Here is a 14203-nt window from a genome sequence, read left to right as displayed (position 1 = left end):
AGGCATGGGAAGAAGGTAGAGGCAGAGGATGGGGAGGAGTGTTGGGAAATGCTGTCTTCTGGACATGCTGTTGTACTCATGAACTCACAGGAGCTGTGCTAACCTGCATAACTGTACAAGACAGGGCCCATCAACATTTCAGCATGGATAGGGGAGAAACTCCTGAGGCCCCAGCCCTCCCTGAGGAGCTGTTGGCAGTTAATGGTTGCTGGAAAAGGGAGAGTCACTTTTTATAGTGGTATGCTCCAGTAAATAACACCCCCACACACCTATGTTCATGCAAGCAACAACCCCAATTTAACTCAGTGGGTCACAAAAAAAAGAAAAAAGAAAAAAGAAAATGAAAGCCATGAAAAAAAGAAGGGGACTTGTTGAAAGAAGGGACTCAGCAGAAATGGGAGAGATAGTGAGGGTAATAGGGGCATGTGTGAAAATGACAAAAATATATTATATGTACAAGTATGAAACTGTCAGAGAATAATAGTTTTTAAAAACAAGCAAGCAAACAATCATGGGCCAAGTCTCACCATTGGTTATGTGACTTTAGTTGGAGACTTCTTCACACTGGCTTTAATGACATTTTAGGATGGATAGTTAGTTGGTGAGAGCTCAGTCCTGTGCACTGAAGGATGACTAACACTACGGTGCCAGGAATATCCTTGGAGTTGCAATAGCCAAAAAGACCTCTAGACTGCCAAACACAAGTGCTGGGAATACTGGCATGTACAACCATGCCAAGTTTATGTGGTGCTGGGAATAAACCCAGGGCTTCATTCATACTAGGCAAGCACTCTACCAACTGAGCTACATTCTTAGCCCTCCTATTTTAATTATATGGTAGAATGTTTTATCCTTCTTCAAAAGAAATGACAATCTCTGCAAACAGTCTTACTGAAGTAAGAGTCCAACTAAGCCATGCAATAAAGCTATTCAAAAACAGACTGGCAAACACTCCTAAAAGCTAAGAGATTATTTTTAAAAGTTTCTATTGTGTTCTTTCCTGTGTGTGATACTGTTCTATGAGCAAAAGAAAACATGAAGCAAAGGAAGTGGTACAGAACACCTAAGACCAAATTTAATGTGTTATGCCCAAAAGTGTTTCATTATAAAGACACTGGCAATAGTTCAAAAAATTCCTTCCCACAAACTGTAACAGAAAATAAACACCGTGACAGGAATCTGTTTAATGCCTACCAAAAATTCAAATGACCTTCAAGCTATTATACAAAATCGTAGTCAACATTAACTTTAGGGGACTATTTGATATAGAGGAATGAAAAAAAAATTTCAATATAGTAATACCAACAAATATTTTCCAGAACAAATTCTTTCTTTTAACTTAGTACCTTCAATGTTAAGTGTTATCCTGGACTTTATGAAAAATACAGAAGACCAACTCAGTCCTCAAAAGACTCACAGTTCAGAATGGGTGAAAAATTATAGTTTCAATATAATGGGATAAACACTATAACATGAAAGGTTTCTACTCATATTCATGAAGGGACCTCTAAAAAGGGGCAGGGAAAAATGAGTAAGAGGCCGTGCTATGGAAGGCTATACTCCATGGAACTGCCACAGAAAACTACTAGTAAAGCGATAACAACACATGGGTATGTTAGCCTTCGAAGTCTTAGGGGGCCTATAGAAATAAGGAACATGTTCCTAACCTATGGCCAACCGCAAGCTTGTGTTAAATCTACTCTGTAGAGAAAGGATCAAGTACAGGATCAAGTTGATGCCACAGAGGCAGAGCTATAGAGTAACTCTTACAGTTCAATATAAGAGTAGAAAAAAAAAAAGAAGGGAGAGAAAGCCAGGTAGGAGAAAAGGCATTTGCACAGACAAGGAGTCATAATGGGATCTGTCATTCTCACACGCTGACTTTTTAAAGTAGCCTCTAAGAGTTCATTAATATTCAGTTTTATTTCTGCACTTATTAAAATACATAACCAAGTGTTTTCAGTATGCTAATACTCTTCCGAGATATCTTTCAAAATCAATTTCAAACCTACAAAAGTATACAATCTCCAGTATGGTATTTGTGATTACTACTATGTTTAATACATAGAGAACAAAACAGCAGTTTTAAGGAACTGAAGGACACATCTGAAACAGTTATTTAATCTGGTTATATATTTTTTCCTGACTTTACAGCTTATTTTCAAGTACTTGGTATCCATGCTGAGTGTGGATACACTCAGGCACAACCTACAAAAGTATACAATCTCCAGTATGGTATTTGTGATTACTACTATGTTTAATACATAGAGAACAAAACAGCAGTTTTAAGGAACTGAAGGACACATCTGAAACAGTTATTTAATCTGGTTATATATTTTTTCCTGACTTTACAGCTTATTTTCAAGTACTTGGTATCCATGCTGAGTGTGGATGCGCTCAGGCACGTGTCCAGGGATGCTAAGAGGCAGGTTGCCACACCTTCCCTGCCTGATAGCTGTGTCCCTTCCAACTGAGACGAAATAAATCTTCCCTCCCTTAAGTTACTTTGTCAGTATCTGTCACAGCAATGAGAAAAGCAACAAGAAGTTTTGTTCACCACTGTATTCTTCACACTTTCCTCTGCCTAATACACAGTAAATTTTCAACAAAAACTAGCTAGTTTGCATGGCTAATTTTGTTAATGGGCTATTAACAATTTTGTTATTCTGACATTTCAGAATAATGTCTGTTGTTATCACTAGAATTTAATCTAAACCATTATATAATATATATCTAGGGTTTTTATATCAGAGAACTCTTCACTTTCCATATAATAAAAATTACAGATGTACAGTTCCACTCTCTTAAAAACATGCAATTCATGCATATAACAGACAGAAAAGAATCAAGTGAGTGGAAACTCTGGAAACGGTACACAGACTGTTGGGATCATACTAATGACCTAACAATTCAATGTTAGTTCTAATGCCACTAAGGACACGGGAACTGTGCCAGCCAAATGTCTATGCCTCTGTATTTTGTCTTTTCACCCAAACAAAAACAAAACCTCTTCTCAGCATGGGTGCACATGCTGTTAATCCCAACACTCAAAAGACAGAGAGAGGCAGGAGAATCTCTGTGAGACCAAGGCCACCTAGTCTACATCGTGAGTTACAGGCCTGCTGGGGCTACAGGGAGACCCCATCTCAAAAACAAAAACCTCTCAAGATAGCTGTTTTCAAAATATAGTTACAGGCCTTTCAAAAGCTGGCAGATAAATAATCTAAAGGTTAATCAGAACACACACTGTCATATCAAAGTCCTGATGTGAGCAAGGGGAAGGAGGGGGACACAGAAGAGCAGAGGACAGGAAGAACTAGAACTGTTGCTTACCCTGGGCAAGTTCTGTGGAATTGCCGTTTTCTTACAGTTAGGAATCACTATAAACCAAATAATCACTCAGTAACCAACTATGGTCTAGATTTTATAAAACAGATCCCACCAGTGTACACTTCCTTCTGTATTTCAGTTAGACAAAGGCCAAGTAAGTCTTTTTATATTTAATTTTCCTCAGAAACAAATGTCTCAAGTAATTTTAAAGTTTGTTTCTAAGAACTTTTAGATGCTTTAGACTTTTAAAAAAATATTTATTATTTTATGTGTATACTTGTATTGCCTGCATGTTAGGTAAGTGCACCTGTGTCATGCAATCCCCACAGAAGACAGAAGAGGCTGTTGGATCCCCTGGAACTGGAGTTAGGACAGTTATTAGCTGCCATGTGGGTGCTGGGATTCGAACCCGGGTCTTCTGCAAGAACAGTCAGTGTTCTTAACCACTGAGCCATCTCTCCAGCCCGTTGCTTTAGACTTTTTAACTACTTGTACTTTGATAGGCTGACGACAGTTTGGTTTTTCTTTATATTAATACTTATCTTACATTTAATAAAGCTTACATGCTATAAAAAACTCATCAAAGGAAACTTTAATTTAGAAAACTGCAGCCTTATCATCCCAAAATAACAGTATTTTAGCATTCTTATTTTTAAAATTGTGTATATATTTATATGTGTAAACATGATTGATCCCAGTTCTTAACTTCTCAAATGGGTTAATGAATGAAAAAAAACTGAAGTCTGGCATGGTGGCACACACCTGAACTTGGGAGGTAAAGGCAGGAGGATCAGGAGTTCAACACCATCCTGAGCGACATAGTAAGTCTGAGGCCAACCATAGCTATACGAGACCCTATCTCAAAGAATAGGAAAAAAGTATTAACCATAAATTGTTTAAGGTATGTGTGTATGTGTATGTGTATTATATATGTGTGTGATTCACATGTTCAGGTAAGTATAGAAGCCAGAGGATGATATCAGGTACCTTCCTTAATCAATTACTCTCTACTTATTTTATGAGACAGAGTCTCTTGCTGAACCTGAACTCACTTATTTGGCTAGGCTAGCTAGCTGGCCAGTGAACGCCACAGATCTGCTATCTCTGCTTCTCCAGAGCTAGGATTACAGGCATGCTGCCACACTGGCTTTTTACAGAATTCTGAGGATCCAAACTCAGATCCTCATGCTTGCATGGCAAGCACTTTACTGACTGATCCAAGATGCTCATTTTATGGAGGAGAAAACCGAGGCTCAGTAAGGTAAATTGGCTTGCCCAATAATATAGCTATTAAGCTATAGAACCTCAAACAGAAATGTACAGTCTCCTAAAGCCCAGGTTTAACATTCTTTCAAATATCAATTGTCTTTTAATTTCAGATTGAGAGGGAGAGTGAGAGAGTTTAAATATAGTTACACTATAGGGTTTCAGTGGCCATAATTGACACCACAGGCTTGCAAATGAAAAGCTCAATGAAGGGAAATTATTACTATTTCTTTTTTGGTCTTTTTGAGACAGGGTCTCCCTGTAGCCCCAGCTGTCCTGGAACTTACTATGTAGGCCAGGCTGACCTTGAACTCACAGAGATCCGCCTGCTTCTTCGTCCTGAGTGCTGGGATTAAAGGTGTGCACAACCATGCCTGGCCTATTTTATTATTTTTTATATGTATGAGTATATTGCCTGATGTAAGTGCACCTATGTTGTGCAATGCCTGTGGAGGTCAGAAAAGGGTGTAGGATCCCTTGGAACTGGAGTTACAGATGTTTGTTACAGATGGTTGTTAGCCACCATGTGGGTGCTGGGAACCGAACCCAGGTCCTCTACAAGAGCAGCCAGTGCTCTTAACTGCTAAGCCATCTCTCCAGGGCCTCAGATTCTCTTTCATCCATTCATTCATCAAGTCATTTCTCTATCCAATTAAACATGAACTAGGAGAACTACAGACACAGACAAGATACACGGATAGAAATACACTTTCATTGAAGTGTCACCTTGGTGTATACACAAAATGTAGTACTGGGAGAATGTACAGGTATGAGCACTTTATAGAAAAATGGCACTTGTGCCAGGCATCTTGGTGCATGCCTTTAACCCTATCACTCGGGAGGCAGAGACAGGCAGATCTCTGTGAGATCAAGGCTAGCCTGGTCTACGTAGAGCGTTCCAGACCAGCTGGGACTAGAGAAGCCCTGTCTCCAAATCAATGAAACAAAATTGAAGACCCAAACATGAGTACATGCAATTTCAGCCACCTGATATTTGACAAAGGGGCCAAGAACATTCACTGGAGGAAAGACAGCATGTTCAGCAAATGGTGCTGACAAAACTTGATCTCCATCCATAGAAGAATGAAACTAAACCCCTATCTTTCACTTTGCACAAAAGTCAATTCCAAATGGATCAAAGACTTCAATGTGAAGCCTGAAACCCTGAAACTGTTAGAAGAAAACATTGGCAACAACCTACAAGATATAGGTGTAGGAAAGGATTTTCTAAACCAGACATCAATTGCTCAGGAAACAAGGTCAAGAATCATCAAATGGGAACTCACTAAACTAAAAGGCTTCTGTATATCAAAAGTAGCAACCAAGGAAGTGAAGAGAAAACCCACAGAATGGGAGAAAATCCTCACCAGCAACACATCTGACAGAGGTTTAACATGCAGACTGTATCAAAAAACAAAGAATCAAGAAAGGAAGTAACCCAATTAAAAGATGGGCTAAGGAGCTGAACAGAGAGTTCTCAAAAGAATAAATAAAGATGGCTAAGAAGCATCTTAAAAGGTGTTCAACATCATTAGTAATTAGGAAAATGCAAATTAAAACCACTTTAAGATTTCATCTTACCCCCTCAGACTGGCTAAGATCAAAAGAACAAATGATACCAAATGTTGTAGAGGATATGGGGAAAGGGGAACATTCATTCACTGCTGGTGGGATTGCAAACTTGTTCAACCCCTATGGAAAACAGTGTGGAGAACTACATATGACGGGCTGGAGAGATAGCTCAGTGGTTAAGAGCGCTGACTGAGCTTGCAGAGGACCGGGTTTGATTCCTAGCACCCACATGGTGGCTACAAACCGTCCTTAACTCCAGTTCCAGGGGAATCTGACACCCTCTTCTGACCTCTGCAGCATTGTACAACATGGGTGTACTCATAAACATGCAGGCAATACACTCATACACATAAAATAAAAATAATAAAATATTAAAAAATAAACCTACAAATGAACCTACCATTTGACCCAATTATACCACTCCTTGGCATATACCCAAAGAACTCATCCTATTGCAGAAACATTTTAACATCCATGTTTGTTGCCGTTCTTTTCACAACAGCTAAGAAATGGAAGCAACCTAAGTGCACCTCAACTGATGAGCGGATAATGAAAATGTGGTTCATTTATACAATGGAATTTTACTCAGCAGTAACTAGAAACTGTTATACTAAGTGAAGTAACAGACTCAGAAAAACAAACGACGTATGTTTTCCTTCATATGTGGATCCTAGCACCAAATCCTTATAACTGATTATGTATCCAGACATAACTATAGGAACCAGGATAATGAAAAGGAACCAGGGAAGTAAAGGAAAAGAAAGAATCTGAAAGAGACGAACAGTAGGAAACAGGCCTTAATAAGGGAGGTATGGATAAAAATGTGGTTATTTTAAGGGGATGGGAGAGGTAATGTTATACAAGGAACCTTGGGGATAAAGGGAAAGGCGCTCGAGAGGTGGGACCATAGGAGAAGGGTATTGTTAAGGGAGAAATGGGAAAAATGGGGCACTTTAAATGGGGAAACCATGGTGGAAGGATTAGACAATGCAAGAGATAAATAATGCCTAGCTAGTTTTTAAAAAAAACAGAGGGAACCATATTAATCCAACAACCTGACAAATTATACATACAACTAGCTCAAGGAATATAATATTATGTCTAGGCAAGGTTTATCAGAGAACATTTGGTCTTTGCCCAAGCTTTATCTACATAGCACATGGTAATTAACAGTACCAGACTGGTGGAACTAATCTTCTTGGATGTTTAACAGCCATACTTTAAGGCCTATACGAATTTGGTCAAAGGGACATAAAGGACAGTTTTTGCTCCTTGCCCTCCTAGATCGATTAAGTTCCAGGGGACTATGAGCATCTCTCAAATGTCTTGTAACTGTGGTGAGCCACCTGTCCTCTTGATCAAAGAAGCCATGGAGACCCCACCAAATGGACTTGAACCAGTGTCCAGTCTACGAAGAGGAGGGTCAACACAGAGGAAACATTTCCTCCACACTTCCAAGTGAAGCCAGCCATGATCGAGCAGGACCTTTGACTTATCTTCACATAGACGGAACTGGTAAAAGACATGAGCCAGGGACTCCTCCCAAGCCCATGTGACCCCTGAGGAACAGATCCTCAAACGACCTAAGAGTAAAAATAAATTGATATATCTGGGCCAACTGTATGGTCTTAAACACCCAAAAGGAAAGTATAACCAAAGATCAAAGGGATCAATATAATTCTTTAAGAGTCCATGTGTATAGCTAAAGGTTACATAACAATAATGCCAGACAGGAGATACCCTCCTCTGAGTTGTTGGCCAGGATGGCCCAAGAGACTCCCAGACAGTAACCCATCATAGAACTGGGAAAATGAACAGCAGACCCCAATTTTATCTAAAGGAATATTGGCAACTGCTTGTTGCTAGGTGAGGAAGGACTGATCCTCCTAAAACAAGGAACTCTAGAGAGGCTGATTAGATTCAGCGGATGGACAAGCACTGGGGAACAGCTGGGGGCACTGACAAAACAGTGGACAGTAACAGGGATAACAGAGTATATGGGCTCCAGTCGGGAGAGGGGGGCAGAAGCTATGGGAGGGTGCCATTTGGGATGTGGGTATACAGATGAATAAGATTGTTTGGGATGTTCTGTATGAAATACAACACACACACACACACACACACACACACAAATCAACAAATTAAAAAAATGAGCTATATTTGAGGAAGAAGCATAAAAACTTGCTTTATGTTAATTAGTAGAGGTGAAAAACATTACCACTGAAATCTATCTGATGACTTTATATCCATGCTCAGGTGTCAAGGAGCTCAGAAAGTAACCAACTATGACTAGTAATAATCAGATACACAGAGATTAGAGACGCATGTGCAAATATTTAAGTGTTAGTAGCATTAAAAATGAATTTTTTTGTATGAAACAGTATATTTTAAAATGAAATGGAAGCTGAGCATGGTGGCATACGCCTGTAGTCCCAGCACTTGGGAGGCAGAGGCAGGTGGATCTCTGTGAGTTCAAGGCCAGCCTGGTCTACATAGTGAGTTCCAGGACAGCTGGGGCTACAGGGAGACGCTGCTTCAAAAAGACAAAAAATAAAAATAAAATAAAAAAGATCTCCATTTCATTATTAAAATACACAGTTTCATAAAGAAAAATTCATTTTTAATGCAATTGACATTAAGATATTTGCACATGCATTTCTAATCTCTAAATATAGTTAAAACCTCATTTAATTTTATGTCTTATAGGGTTTATACTGAGTTCAATATTGTATAACTGTAATAATTCATCTGTAAACCTAGAAATTTACAGCCAATTTTGAAAGAGATGCATCTTTGCTTTGGAAATTGTTATTGAACATGTTAATGCTGTAATGAAATGCTTCTTCTAATCATGTGACTATTAAATAAATAAAAAAATTCTTAAAAGTAAATGATCAGGTAATGGAAAAGTGAAAATCCAATCCGTACATAAACTCAACACACCTAATTCCCAAAGAAGATATACATAACAGAAGTTTTTACTTCAACAAGTAGGTTATGCTGATTCACCTTTCAGATTCTTTTTATTTCATCTACTTTCAACTGACTTGGGATTTATTTTTTACTCAAACTCTTTAAATGATTTTTTAAAAATTTCCCAAACCATAGTAAATTATAGATCATATATTCAAATCATTCATAGTTTATGAAAGTTTACTCATTTTATATTTACTTATACTAAATATACTAGGACTGTTGTAATGCTTTAGGAAAAAAAGAAAACCATTTTAATTTAACCCTTACTTATAACTACAGTTACAATAGGAAGAAATGAGAAAGTTCAAAGAACTACAATCAATGTGATTTTGATTTTCATGTATATAGCAGGACCAACTCTGGAGCTCTTCAGAAACAAAATTAAAAAAGAACAAAGAAATCTTGAGATACTTCTGAGACAGTATTTCCAAAGCAATGTCGACATTCAACAAAAACAAAGTAAGAAGTTCACAGCTATTTGTCTCATCAGAATACTAAAGGACATTTCTGAGAGTATTAATGAACAGAACTGGACAGCCAAGAAAAAGTGTTTCCTTAATACAAAGCTCCTTGCAAAGAATTCATTTTAGCACTTTCTAAAGACAAAACAGTTCAAAAGGAAAAGGTATATTTTGTAATTGCTCAGTTTTCTAAGACGCCCAAGGATACCTGTCAAATTTCTACTGAATTCCTGGGCAAGTTCACAAGGACCAACTCCAATGCTCTGTGGGGAGCAGAACCAGGGACTAGGCCTCAGCAGTGGCCAGAGGGGCAGGAGGTTTACTTTAGCTATAGAAAACAGTGAAGGCTTCTCAAGTGGGGGAGTTAAAGATCAGGGGCTTATTTAGAGGAGTTGTGAGATGTTACACTCTATAATAATAGAACAAACTCCCTATTTACCACAGAAAGGTTCTGAAGTAATGCCGTTCAAAAATCAAAACTAGAGGGCTTCTCAAAAATCCCTTCCAGACCCAAAGCAAAACCAATCATCTCCATTCACATCCACCAATACTAATAAGAACTAGAACAGCTTTTTTGCAAAGCAATACCTTTTTGAAATTAGAGGATTTGAAAAAGGCTTCTTATGCAGATTCCATGTGTTTTATGGGATATTTGGGTCTCTCTAAAATCCTTGCTTTTACTGAAATAAAACTCACTTTTCAATTTCTAATTTTTTTTGACAAAGTCCTAATTACAGAAGGGTCCCAAATCACTAAATTGACTTTAGCTGCATGACACTGGAAAGTCACTTCTTGTAAAATGAGAGACTGAAACTAAGATTACTAGAACGTAAACTCCATGGGTCTGTTGGTCCCTCTACTCCCTGCTCCTGGGACAGGGCAAGCACTAATGTTTACTGAATGACAGCAGCATTGCTATCCCCAAATGCTCTATACATTTAATAAATCCAATCCTTATTTTTTGTTTTGTTTTTTTGTTTGTTTGTTTGTTTTTATCAGTGCTAAGGATCAAACCCAGGTTCTCATGTGTGCTAAACATACATTTTATCACTGAGCTGCATCCCTGGCCTCATTTTAAAATTTTTAACCATCAGATTTTATTCTGTATAATCTCAAACATTTTTAAGACAGCCTTGAAAATGAAATTTCCCATGAAGAAAATACAAACATATGTATTTTAAAATAAGGTACTCAGAAATGGCTCAGCAGTTAAGATCACTACTGCTCTTGCTGAGGACCAGGGCTTGGTTCCCAGTACCCATATGGCAGCATCTAACTGTGACTCCAGGTCCAGGGAATCAGACAGCCTCTTCTGGCTTCTGTGGGTACCACATGCATGAGGTGCACATACATACATGCAAGCAAAATATACACACAACACATATAAAAATACAAATAATCTGTTTTAATTCAAACAATTTTTAAAAGGGTAGGTTTTAGAAACATGGGTAAATTATACATAGCTGGCGACTGTCACCCTGTTTTTCATTCTAGTTCTTTCCGTTTGACCTGTTACTGTACCCTGTTTCTTTTTCCTTTGAAAGGGAAGCAGCTGGTTCTATGAGCTGCCTCTAAGACAACTTCCCCTTTGGGGCCTAAAAGGCTGCATCTGTAAAACAGGAGAACTGAACTATTATTATTTTCTTAAGTCTTCTGCTTTTTTTTTTAAAAAAAAGTGTGATTCTGCTTTCAGCTTTTATTCCACCCATTTATGTGGTCCTGAGGCCCTAACTCTGTGCTTACTACATCATTCTAAGACTCACGGCGTAGCCCCCAAATGTGCTTCTTTTCCTCTTTACTTTTCCTTGTTATCCGTACTACTCTCCAATGAATTCAGTCCTAAACAGAGTGAGCAGAGTGAAAGCACACTGGCTTTTGATGCCAGAGATCTGAGTTCAAACTTAGGTTCTGCTACTAACTAATCATATGCCTAAATGGTGGTGTAGTAACTACTTCACTGAGGATTAACAAAATGTATTAAGTACCTAAGACAGAGCCCGATCCCTATTTCCCAGGATCAGAAGGCCAATTTTCCACTACCTATGGCAAAGATGCACAAGCTGCATGGGTAGCATGCATCAAGATTTTTTTTTAAACTCTGAATTAAACATTCTCATCACACTTCTGGTTGTCAGGAAAGAGTGGGCCTGTTCTCTGCAGTATGCTACATGGGTAAAGCAGCCCCAATTACCAGCCCTCTTAAACTCCCAAAAGTAAATGGTGTAGCCTTCTATAGGCCAAAGTTACATGTCACAGGAAATAAGGACTGAACTTTCTTCAAAATAAATGACAAGAGTCTCTAGATTTTAACTGAAAACAAACTCCTCAGCCTGCCATTTGCCTGACAAGAAGCCACTCCAAATTCTTACAACTTAAATGTACATGAAATAAACTAATGCTAACATGCCCCAATATTAAAAGTTATTTTGATTTTCAATCATAGGAAATTAAAGGTGGGACCAGAAAATACAATTCTCATACAATAAGGATACAAGGAACAAACATGTTCAGAAAAAGTGATGGCTTTCTTCTTGATTTCAAAATAGGTCAAAACTGGCATGAACAAGGAGTGGAGAGAGAGGAACTGAGGAGCTCACTCCTTAGACGGACTTAAGTGCAGTCATTTAAAAAATATCCCAAGTTGGAATAAGAGTCTTTCTGTTCATATACTAATCAATGACACAGCTGAGTTACTGGCTAACAGTGGACCGTGGAGCAGGAGCATGAACGCCTGGAAACCAAAGCGATTATTGTGAAAAAGGCACTTCAGCCTCAGCACCTGCTGCAAACACATACAGCACAACAACATTGCTCAGGAAAACTCAGAAGGCTTAGCTTGGAATTTCCCAAATTCATTTCTCTAGCTTAAAAACACAAGCTTATTTACTACTTTGAGATCTCTGCAGTTCTGTGGTCAGGATAGGCAAGACTGCTCTCTTGGACCCTAAAATGCACTATCCAATGAAAGGTACAAAAATTCCTGCCATAGTCTGCCATTTTTCTGCAAAGCAATTAATCATAACCACTGTGGCTTCTGGTTGGTTTTTCCTTTTTTTTCAATAAGCCCGTTTTCTTCTCCCATGTTCCTTGCTCACATTGTAAACTAGAGTGGTCTATTTTCTGTGCTTAAGATGTGACCAATCTAGCTAAAGACACCAGCCTAGAGTCCCTTCTCTAGACCCCTCCACAGTCTCATCTATCTCCCCTGCTCTACTCTACCCGCCGTGTATATCAGCTTTCCTGAGGCCATATAGAATCCCTTGCCCCGATCTAATTTCTCCTCATTTCCTACCCTGTCCATGACCAGTACACCCCTTGCCCAACTAGCACCCAGTTTCAACTTCCAGTGTCTGTGCTCATCACCTCCCAGTCCCTTCCTTTGCTTCCATCCCTGCTCAGGCCTCTCACTTGTTCTTTTCTCAGTCCAATTCCACTAACTTGCCATAGTACCTGACCTTAGTGAAGCCCATCCTCCAATCCTGGACTCATTACTGCTGAGCCTGCTCCTTCACCGTGTATTAATTCTGATCATTCCTGGTCCTGCCCAGGTCCTCCTCATTTTGAACCCTGCTCAATGTCCTCTTTCTACCGGCTGACTTAAACCGCCAAACCCCATTCCTAACCCCCAGCAAAGGCCTCTACTCAGGCCGGTCTATCACACTATTTGACTTTGAACCTGGTGTCTGCCCCAACCCGTCACAGAAAGTGCCACGAGTATCCTAGTCCACGAGGACTCCATTTCTGACACCTGATATTCATGTCCTCCCCATCTCCTAGGCCAGGGGAATATGTCAGCCTACCCCACCATCGTGGATGCTAGCTCGAGACCCTCCTTCCCATCCCCCAGTACCCCTGCCCACCGCATGGACTCAGCAAGAAACCTAGGAGAAGCCGCCACTGTCCACCTCTGCATCCCTAACTCCCATGTGGACAGACTCCTCCCCTAAGACCCTTCTCCCCACTTGACCCCAGTCCGGTGACCCCAGTGCCTGGCTGGCGCCGGGACTCGATTCTCACGGTGCCCGCAATTCCATCACAGCCTCCGCCCAGCCGACCCCTCAGCGAGCCGGGTAGGCTGTGTCTCCTGCCCACCCAACTCCAGCGCAGGGGTCGCTCCCGCGGGGTCAGGGGCAGACTCGCTCACCTCAGCGTCCACCACCTCGTGGTAGGCGGGCGGCGGGTCGAAGCCCCCGCCGCCTCCGGTGCTCCCGCCGCGGGAGGGCCCGCCGCTGTCCCCGCCGCCGTCGCCCCGCGGGCCGCCGCCCGGCCCGGGACTGGGGCCGCCGCCGCTGTCCATGGGCTCGTAGCCGCCGTAGTCTAGGCCGGGCCGCTCGTTGGTGAGCAGCGCCACGGCCTCGTTGATGTCGTTCTTGGCCAGGCGCAGGGCCTTGCGAATAGTGGCCGGGTCCGAGAAGCCCATGCACAGCAGCGTGGTCATGTGCTGCTCCTCCTCCGATTCCATGGCTCGGGCCTCCGGGTTGCGCCGGCCGGCGGGCGGGGAAGCTGGGGTTCCCGGGCCTGGCTGACCGCGCGGCGCTACCTCGGCGCCGGCCCCGCGTCTGGGCGGTCCCCTGCGCTCCTGCCCCGCGCGCTCCGCG

General features: G+C 40.9%; 1 protein-coding gene across 3 annotated transcripts in view; it reads right to left on the bottom strand.

The window, feature by feature from the left end:
* Usp24 (ubiquitin specific peptidase 24) overlaps positions 1 to 14197 on the bottom strand; it is a 142231-nt gene extending 128034 nt beyond the window's left edge. For all 3 annotated transcript variants that reach the window (XM_008832980.3, XM_029563467.1, XM_029563466.1), the window contains exon 1: positions 13750 to 14197. In XM_008832980.3, coding sequence (XP_008831202.1) covers positions 13750 to 14067 — 318 coding nt within the window. In that variant the 5' untranslated portion in view covers positions 14068 to 14197. The remainder of the gene's footprint in view (positions 1 to 13749) is intronic.
* Positions 14198 to 14203: the final 6 nt, after the last annotated feature.

Source organism: Nannospalax galili, unplaced genomic scaffold, assembly GCF_000622305.1.
Source record: "Nannospalax galili isolate Female #2095 unplaced genomic scaffold, S.galili_v1.0 scaffold356, whole genome shotgun sequence".
Taxonomy (NCBI): Eukaryota; Metazoa; Chordata; class Mammalia; order Rodentia; family Spalacidae; genus Nannospalax; species Nannospalax galili.
The sequence above is the reverse complement of the archived record's forward strand: the minus strand, read 5'-3'. Positions and strand labels throughout refer to the sequence as shown.